We start from the raw sequence: 10,025 nt of genomic DNA, 5'->3' as shown, positions 1-10,025 counted from the left end.
AAACAAAAAAGAAAACATATGTTATATGACATCCCACCCTTTAATTGAAACTACAAAAACTCCTCTGCTGCCACTAACTCGACAACATATTTAACAAAATGGTGAGTTTGAGGCTTAAACTCAGCCTTTCTCTAGTTAGTTTCCTGCATGCTTAAGCTATTGGAAAAAATTGATCTTGCGCCAAACACATAAATTACTAAGTTCAGCTCTAAACTCTCCCCGACTTGACTTAAGACACAAAGCAGCTAACTAGGACCCATGAAGGATGAATTGCTACTCATTACACCCAAATCTCTAGCGCTAAACAATAACGCAACCACCCTCTAAACCAACACTCGGCCACAAGAAGCATATATAAACAGAGCAGAAACTGTTGAACTGATGATCATAATTAAACTCAGGCTGTTGGAACCAAATAGTTAATAACTTGATGTAATTTTTCCCCAAGTAAACTTCATTGGAGAAGCAAAAATCAAACTTAGATCCAGGTTTTGAAAAGGCACGCGGATCCACAAAAACTACTTGTTTTTTGACTTTCATTGCGAACAAAATCACTTTATGTTCATCCATCCCCAAAATTATTGCTTGCACCAGCCCTTCTTTCTTCCTTCCTCAATTCCCTTTCTTTCGTTGAATTTGCTGAAGAAGGCTAGCAGCCAACTGCAATGCAGCTTGCAAGAGTGTGTGAGGATCATTCTCTTGAGCTCCAGAAGTTTGAGGCACAATAGATCCCTGCTGTTGCTGCACTTGATCAAACTGAAACGACGACGAAAGCCCGGAATTTAACTGGTAATCATTCTGCAGATCATAGATCTGAGGGTGTGCCAATTGAGCGAGCTGTTCAGATTGAAGGGCTGCCGCTGCACCCGGCATGGATGAAGAAGGCCCTGCAACAGATGCTACATTCTGAAAAGAGTAGGTCGGCAGAACAGCAGGGTTTTGTTGACTGAGCATCATATAATCCTGCATGTTCTCATTGGTGGTCTCGGCGGCCGTGCTTGCAACAGCATGAGCGGAGCCTGGAATTGGTGCCGGTGGAGGTGCTGCAGACAAGTTTCCTGGGAAAGAAAAATCCACCAGAAAATTTCCCGACGATGATATTGGTGGTGGATATGGGATATTGCCACGGGGATGGGGAAGAGAAGAGGGCCCGGCATCGGTGCCTCGGTGCCCGAACCTTATAATCACACCAGAAATCCTAGAGGTTCCTGGAACTTTCAGGACTTTCTCTGAGAATTCTGAAGGGGGTACAAGAAACAAGGCGGTTTCTTCATCCAGTTCAGCCACTGCTGCTCGCTGCTTCCCCTCAAGACCATGAATAAAATCATTGTAAAGTCCAATATCCGCCTCACTTTCTGGAGCAAAGAATACCACCCAGGCACCAGCAGCTTGGTAGTACTGCTCTGCAACCGTCTCCAAGCCAGTCCTTGCCACAATATTTAAGACTTCCGGCCTGCAGCATAAATTAAAATAGATCGGCAAACTTCACTATCCAAGATCAAAAAACTTCTTTCTTTCATGTCCGACTATAAATTCAGATATCCGTGAACTCTTATGTAACTTAAAATATCACCCTAGCCAGTGATAACGGAATGGATTTTAGTTGCTTATCATGTTTGCAAGGATTAGTTTGAACTTACAACTTGATGTCCGTCACAATCCCCACGGGAAAACAGCAAGCTCGACAGATGGGAATGCCTTTCTTTGCTATTGTTCCTTCCCATCTCCACTCTCTACTCAAAGGAGGAGGCTGATGTGATGGACCACTCAAAGAGTGTTCTGGATGCTCATCATCTGAGGACAAAAAGAAAGTTTTCTGCTTCTTAGTTTGATGAGAGATGAGCAGGTCGTCGTCGTCATGCTCAGGCAATTCCCAGAAATCATCATAAACTGATGGTGCATTTGTGAAATCATCAAACAACTGTGCAGTAACATCTCCCGGTGTCATTTTGATCCAGCTTTCTGGACCCTGATACACATTCCATAGGAACAACTGAAGTTCACGACTACTGAATTTTTAGTAGTGTTGTGAAACATTTTCTAGTGTCCTAATTAAGCCAATCAAGATATAATAATATTTACACCAAAAACTTACAACATTTTCAGAGCCTTGGTTGTTTCCATAACCAAAATTTGCTCCTGGGGCTCCTGAAAGATTTCCCTCAACGTATCCTGATCTGCAAGGAAGAAAAAGAGAAGAAATAGAGAAAATGTTAGAAATGAAGAGATTTACATGTAATCCAAGCTACAAATTAAGAAGACGGATTAATTTCTTACTCATTCAAAGTAGATGATGCTTGACCAATAGATGTTGTTGTTGCTTGTGAGATCCGTCTAACTGAAAGAGCTAACCACCTTCAGCATGAATGATCGAGCAGGTTCCACAACAAAATTTATATACTGAATAGATATTGTTTCTCTTTTCCTTCTCTTTTTTTTATCAAGTAAAAGTTTCAAAAATCGAATTTGTTAACTGAGGCAACCATTTAATCCTATAAGTGCTACGAGCAATGCCATCACCAGCACAAGAACCCTGTGGACCAACTCTGGGTCAATTTCTAGGTAGCCAAAACCAGGCTAGGGCCATCTCCCAGGGACTAGCAATATTAAACCCAACAATCCCCCCCTCCCCCAGAATTGTGTCAACGTAGACTCAAACCCGTGACCTGCTCTGATACCAATAGAACCCCAAGACCCAAGCACTTTCCACTCGAGCTAAAAGCTATAACTATTAACCAAGGTAGTCACTTAATCCTATAAGCGTTATGGGCAGCGCCATCACTAGCACACGAGCCCCGTGGACCAATTCTGGGTCAATTTCCGGGTAGCCAAACCAAGCCAAGGCCATCTTCCAAGGACTGCCAATATTAAACCCAACACTAACTTCTTTCTTGGTATCAAAATCACTTCTATAAATAGAGATAAAGCAGGCAAAAGAGTAGCAATGAAAAAGCAATCATGAATCTTTATTTTCAAAGTGTAAAGCAATGGGATTGAGAGAAAAAGAGAGCTATGAGTGCTAAGTGCTCAAGGTTAATTGAGCTTGTATTCAGTGAGTTATTGGAGAGATTGTGAGGCTTTTTTGTGTGATTGTACTCTGTAATTCTCCCTATTGTTTTAGTGGATTGGCTAGGGAAAGATATTCTATCACAAGTAGGATTCATTTAAGAATTCGAACATGTAATCGCTTGTGTTCTTCTTATGTGAGTGTGTCGTTTGTTGTTCTGTGTTTTTCTTTTCTTTTCTTCTTTGTATATCTTGCATCTGTTCATGGAGCCATCACTCAATAGATCCCTAACTACAAGTCAACAGCAACTCAACAATTGGCATCAGAGCCTTTAAGAACCAAAGATTCAAAGTTGTTTCTGCAAAGGTTCAAACTAAAGACCAAAAGAACAAAAAGGAGATGGGATCAACAAGAATGGAGATAGAGAAATTCGATGGCTGTGGTGACTTCAATATGTGACGCAAGAAGATGAGAGCCATACTTGTCCAACAAAAATGTGCCAAATCCCTTACCCCTCAAGAAAAATAAGATACACTCGAGATAGCCTACAACTTGTTGATTTTGAATTTGACCGACAATGTTCTTCGCCAAATTGATAAAGAAGACACTACTGCTAAGGTTTGGCTCAAATTGAATCTCTTTATATAACTAAGACATTGTCAAACAAGATCTACTTAAAAGAACTGTTATTTGGATTCAAAATGGACCCCTCAAAATCACCAGAAGACGACCTAGATGACTTTAAGGTTATCACGATAAGTTTGGCTAATATAGATGAGATGATCTCTGATGAAAACCAAGCCATTCTTCTCATAAACCCTCTGCTAGAATCACATAAATATTTAAAAACTGCTATTAAGTATGGCAAGGAGTCCCTTACCCTAGAGAATGTCCTAATAGCCTTAAGATCAAGAGATTTTGAGATTAAGAAATATAAGAAGGCAACCCCAGCAGAAGGTCTTCAAGTTCAGGGGAAGCTTGAAATGAGATCTCAGTTTAGAGGTAAGAGTACTTCAAGATCTCAATCTAGAAGTAGGGGAAATTCAAGAACCTTAACATGCTAGTTCTATAAGAAAAAAGGTCACCTAAGAAAGAACTACCTACAAGAAAGAAGGGATATGAGAACTGAATGGATAAGCTAGATATAGTAAACATCTCTGATGGCTATGAGAGTGGAGAAGGTTTAACCATCTTAGAACAAAGTTCTGGAGATGAATGGATAATGGATTCTGGTTGTACCTTTTACATGACACCTAGGCGAGATTGGCTATTGAATTTTAAACAAATTGAGGGAGGAAAAGTTTTAATGGGAAATGACCAATCCTGCAGCATAGTTGGTATAGGATCAGTTAGGTTTAAAATATGGGATGGCACTTACAGAATACTAGAAAATGTGAGACTTGTACGTACCTGATTTAAGAAGAAATCTAATTTCCTCAAGAATGCTAAATCTAAATGGAGGGTCTTGTAAATCAGAAAATGGTATCCTAAGGGTAATTAAAGGGTCTATGGTAGTCTTAAAAGGAATCCTAAAGCAAGGATTATATATCCTACAAGGGGAGGTCATCTCTAGTGATGCTATAGTCTCATCCTTTGTAAAGGATGAGACTGAAATTTGGCATAAGAGATTGGACCATATTGGTATGAAAAGGCTACAAGAGCTTGGTAAGCAGGGTATATTAGATTCTAAAAGCATCAGTAACTTATTTTTGTGAGACTTGTGTTATGGGAAAGTCACACAGGTTATAGTTTGATCTCCCTCAATGCATAAGACCAAAGATATACTAGAGTATATTCGCTCTAACCTATGGGGCTCTCCTTAAGTACCTTTTTCCCTCTCTGGTGCTCAATACTTCATTTCTTTTGTTGATGATTTCTCTCGAAAGGTTTGGGTTTATTTTTGTAAATAGAAAAGTGAAGCTTTTGGAAAATTTAAGGAATGAAAGACCTCAATAGAGTATCAAACAAGAAAGAAAAATAAAATTTAAGAACAGACATGGCCTAGAGTTTCATAACTATGAGTTCTCAAATTTCTGTAATCAAATAGGCATTGCTAGGCATAGGACTTGTAGTGAAACCCCTCAACAAAACGGTATTGCTAAAAGAATGAATAGAACTATCATAGATAAAGTAAGGTGTATGTTAAAAGATTCAAGTTTGTCTAAAAGATTCTAGGCTAAACCACCCAAGTTAGATCATCCATTCAAATTAAACCACCCAAGTTAGATCATCTAAAAACCTTTTGGGTCTGTAGGGTATGTCCATAAGAAATAAGGGAAACTAGATCCCACAACCAAGAAAGGTATATTTTTAGGATGCCCTAAAGGAGTTAAGGGCTATAAACTTTGGTTAATTGAGGATAAGAAAGTGGTCATTAGTAGAGATGTAGTATTTAATGAATTTGAATACTCTAAACCTAATCTATTGGAAATAGATAAGCACAAGCAAACTAATCATTTTCATTTTGAGGTGGAAATAAAAAAGAATAATTTCCCTTAAGGTGGAAATTTAAAAGGTCCAAACTGCCAAAATTATCACTATAATGGTGGTCTTGAGCCTACTAGAACCTCAACTAAGAATACTGGAAATTCTAATGACCACACCATTTTAGCTGATAGTTCTAATACTCTCCCTAATACTGAAATGCATATAAAGGACCAGGAGCTAAAGGATTATGTGTTATCTAGGGATAAGGTCATGAGAGAAATTAGACCCCCAGCAAAGTATGCTCATGCTAATATTATAGCCTATGCCCTAAACATAGAAGACTCAATTGAGTTAAATCAACATGTTAGTTACTATGATGATTGTGAAAGCAAGGATATGACTCATTGGTTTAATGAAATGCAACAAGAGATGGACTCTTTTAATAAGAATAAGACTTGGACCCGTGTTAAAAGAACTATTGATCAAAAGGTAATAGGCTGCAAGTTGATTTTTAAAAGAAAATGAAGTATACCAAGGGTAGAACCAGCTAGATTTAAAGCAAGGGTAGTTGCCAAAGGTTACTTTCAAATTAAGGGAACTAATTACCATGAGGTATTCCTCCCCATGGTAAAACATACCTCAATTAGATTAGTCTTGGTTATGGTAGCTCTATATGATTTAGAGCTGGAACAATTAGATGTTAAGACTGTTTTCTTTCATGGCAACTTAGAAGAGAAAATCTATATGAGGCTTGATGAATTCATGCTTAGTCATTATATGGCCTTAAACAATCCCTAAGACAATAGTATAAGAGGCTTGATGAATTCATGCTTAGGAAAAGTTACAGAAGATGTAATTTTGATCATTGTGTGTGCTTCAAATAGCTAAGGAGAAATCAATATATATATATATATATCTCCTAATCTATGTAGGTGATATTCTTATTGCAATAAGGATAAAGGAGAAATAAATAAACTGACTATTGCCCTTAAATCTAAATTTGAAATGAAAAACCTAAGGGCAACCAGGTGAATTCTTGGGATTGATATCTTAAGAGATAGAAAGAAAGGTATTTCAACTTTGTCTCAATCTGGTTACCTTAAGAATGTTGTGGAATTATTTGAAATTGTAAGCATGTTTCCACTCCTATACCTCCTCATTTTAAGTTATGTGCTATTAAAGGAGACTTACCTAAGGATAGGCATACATGAAAAAGGTTCCCTACTCAAATGCTAGAGGAAGCCTCATGTATGCAGTGATAGAAACAAGACCAGACATTGCATATGGAGTTAGTTTGGTTAGTAGGTTTATGAGTAAGCCTTCTAAGAAGCATTGGAATATTGTCAAATGGTTGCTAAGGTATCTCAAAGGATCAATGAACAAGGGATTGGTTTATAGTTCAAATACAAAAGGTATAAGCTACATAGAGGGATTTTGTGACTCAAATTATACAGCAGATCTCAATAAGAGATCATTAACAGGATATGCTTTCACTATAGATGAAAATCTAGTAAGCTTGAAATCAAATCTCCAGCATATTGTAGCTCTTTCCACAATTGAGGCAGAGTATGTGGCTCTTACTAAAGTCATTAAGGAAGTCATTTAGTTGCAAGGGAGCACTCATGAACTGGGAATGGTAGAGTAGGTTCCCAAAGTGTATTGGGACTCACAAAGTGTTATTTATTTCTTTAAAAATGGTGCATTTCATGAGAGAACTAAACATATAGATGTTAAACTTCACTTTGTGAGGGATATTATTGCTCAAGAGCAAGTTAGAGTTGAGAAAATCTCAACTTAAGTTAACCCTACATACATTCTTACTAAATCTATTCAGTAGCTAAATTTGAGCAGGCTTTGGCCTTGCTCAACATTCTCCCTATATAGCTTATGAGTGATGAAAGTCCTCTAGTCATATCCAATATTCATTTTTTATTTAAGGTGGAATTTGTTAGTTGGTGACTCAAAATTGAGTTTTTCATTTAAATAAATTAGTTTTGGCAATTGGAGACTGCAACTCCAACAACTAGTCCCTAACTGTAACTAACTTCTTTCTTGGTATCATCGATTGTCTCTATAAATAGAGACAGAGATTGCAAAAGAGTAGCAATGAAAAAGTAATTGTGAATCTTTATTCTCAAAGTGTAAAGCATTAGGATTGAGAGTAAAAGAGAGCTATGAGTGATGGGACCTCGAGGCTAATTGAGCTTTACTCAGTGAGTTCTTGGAGAGATTGTGAGGCTTTTTCATGTGATTATACTCTGTAATTCTCCCTATTGTTCTAGTGGATTGACTAGGCGAAGATCCTCTGTCGTGAGTAGGATTCATTTAAGAATCCGAACACGTAATCGCTTATGTTCTTCGTGTGTGAGTGTGTCGTTTGTTGTTCTATGTTTTTCTTTTCTTTTCTTCTTTGTATATCTTGCATCTGTTCTTGGAGATCAACATATTCCTATCTACAAGTCGATAGAAACTCAACAGTGGGATCACATGAAATGGTAACATATATCGTAGCCTAGCTCATTTGCATCTGCAGCCCATTCATCAACACAAATCCACAAGCACACAACAAGCGGACTAGGTAGTCATTTCCATTTTCGTTCAGTTGTATTGGTTAATTTATCTATATTATTTAACTTTATGTGAACATACCCCAAACCCACAAGAAAGAAACAATGCAATGAAATTAACATTATATCAATGAATAACCGATGCAGAGTAATTAACCAAATTAAATCAAAGAATTCAAAATCCTCCTATTCGCAAAGAAGGTCTAAGAAAAACACTACCATTGCTAGCCAACTTCTCAAGTCTCTTTATTTTTCCCAACCTTGTATTCTGCAACAAGCCAATGAAATTAATGAAGAAAGAATAGACCACCAGTTTTCCTTTACTTTGAACTCCTAAACATATAATCTAGATAGAAAAAAGAATTTAATTTCCTCAAATACCTGAAGATGACTTTTTACTTGCTGCCGAGTCAATCCTTCTATTTTCATCACCTTCAGTATGTTTTTTGGAGTAGCACCTGCAATTATAACCAAAAATATTGTTCCAAAATTTGCCACAAAGATATCATTTTCTAATAAGTAATTTTATGTAGTCTTATAACATCTTGGCCTACAACAAAAAAAATTGTATTTAATTAATATGTAGTATGGAGCTAAAACATGTTTTTAAGGAGGAGAGTTTTGTTGGGCTGGGTTTCCTCCTTTGTGGAGATGGCCCGTTAGTTTCTATTTAATCATTAATTGAGTAAAGTAAGGTCCATATGATTTAAGCTTGTATGGAAGACTTAAGGGCATTTTTGTCTTAAAAAGTATCTAGTATTAAAGGGTTTTAATCCTTTCTAATGTAGCAACTGTACACACTAAGAAAAAAATTAGAAGAAAAGTGCAAAATTTGAGAAAATATGTGTAGTCCAGTTTCAATCTATGGTCTGATTTAGCTAAAATTTGATCGGCGTGTTCATAACACACTGCTCTACATTTTGAACAAGAGAACTCACTCCCCCCCCCCCTCCCCCCAAACAATGCTAATTGTAAAGCTAGATGTTTTTACTAGTTTTGTAATCCCAACAGGTACAGCCCATCACACCAAGTCCTTTCCCATCTTAATAACCTAGTGGTTGCCAATCTTACTCCTATTATAGCAGCCATGGTCTATGCCTTTGAGAGTGTTGGAAAAAATGGGTCGTAGATGGATCGCAACTAAAGTTGAAGTGAGAAAAATTAAAGATGAAATGAACACAAAAATTTTATGTGGCTCACCCAATATAGGTTACATTCACGAGCAAGTGAAAGAATGGTCTCACTATAAACAATAAGGAAATTACAACTACTCTCAGATTATAATTAGGAGAGAACAATTATTGCTCTTTCTAACAATAGTAGTAAAACACCTCTCACAATTTAATGAGGATACTGGAAGAATGAGATTTAAGAATGGATAAATGGGATGCTTAAATCTTATGGAGAATGGGGCATTTATACTTAAAGCTCACCCCTTTTCTTCTTCTATTTTTCTTTAAAATATTCACCATTTTCAAACGGTGCCTTACTTTTATTGTCAAAAGTTGAAACAACTTTTGACTTTCTATTGTCAAAATTACAATCTAATTTCGACTACAATCTCCCACTTAAAGATTTGATTGAGGATCAATCAATCTTCACACCATTATTTCTTCCTTGATTGTATTGATTATCTTAGTCAACATATCTACTAGGTTTTCTTTGGTGTATATCTTTAGCATGCCTACACATACATCCTCCACTACTTCTCGAACGAAATGATACTAAACTCCAATGTGCTTTGCTCTTGAATGAAAGGCTAGATTCCTTGCGATATGCAAGGCGCTTTGATGGTCACAAAATAAGGAAATTTTCTCTTGTTTGTGCCCAAGCTCCTCCAATAACCTTTGAATCCAAATTGCTTCCTTTCAAGCTTGTATAGCTACCATGTATTCTCCCTCTATTGTAGATAATGCCATAACTATTTGTAGTTTCAAAACCCAACTTACAACTCCTCCTGCAAGTGTAAACACATAGCCTGTAGTGAATTTTCTTTTATCAAGATCACCAGCAAAATCTAAATC

The 10,025-nt window shown here is 37.0% G+C and overlaps 1 protein-coding gene and 1 long non-coding RNA gene across 2 annotated transcripts; both read right to left on the bottom strand.

Annotated features, from left to right (window-relative positions):
* Window positions 1-612: 612 nt before the first annotated feature.
* Window positions 613-1,948, bottom strand: LOC127791726 (uncharacterized). The gene is made up of 2 exons (XM_052321702.1): window positions 1,641-1,948; window positions 613-1,453 (listed from the first exon to the last, which is right to left on the bottom strand). The coding sequence occupies exons 1-2, from the start codon at window positions 1,946-1,948 to the stop codon at window positions 613-615; spliced, it is 1,149 nt and encodes a 382-aa protein (XP_052177662.1).
* A 168-nt stretch (window positions 1,949-2,116) lies between these two features.
* On the bottom strand, window positions 2,117-8,272 carry LOC127791940 (uncharacterized). The gene is made up of 3 exons (XR_008021032.1): window positions 8,221-8,272; window positions 2,278-2,338; window positions 2,117-2,177 (listed from the first exon to the last, which is right to left on the bottom strand). It is a non-coding gene; the product is annotated as an uncharacterized LOC127791940 (long non-coding RNA).
* Window positions 8,273-10,025: the final 1,753 nt, after the last annotated feature.

This window comes from Diospyros lotus, chromosome 15, assembly GCF_014633365.1.
Source record: "Diospyros lotus cultivar Yz01 chromosome 15, ASM1463336v1, whole genome shotgun sequence".
NCBI lineage: Eukaryota > Viridiplantae > Streptophyta > Magnoliopsida > Ericales > Ebenaceae > Diospyros > Diospyros lotus.
The sequence above is the reverse complement of the archived record's forward strand: the minus strand, read 5'-3'. Positions and strand labels throughout refer to the sequence as shown.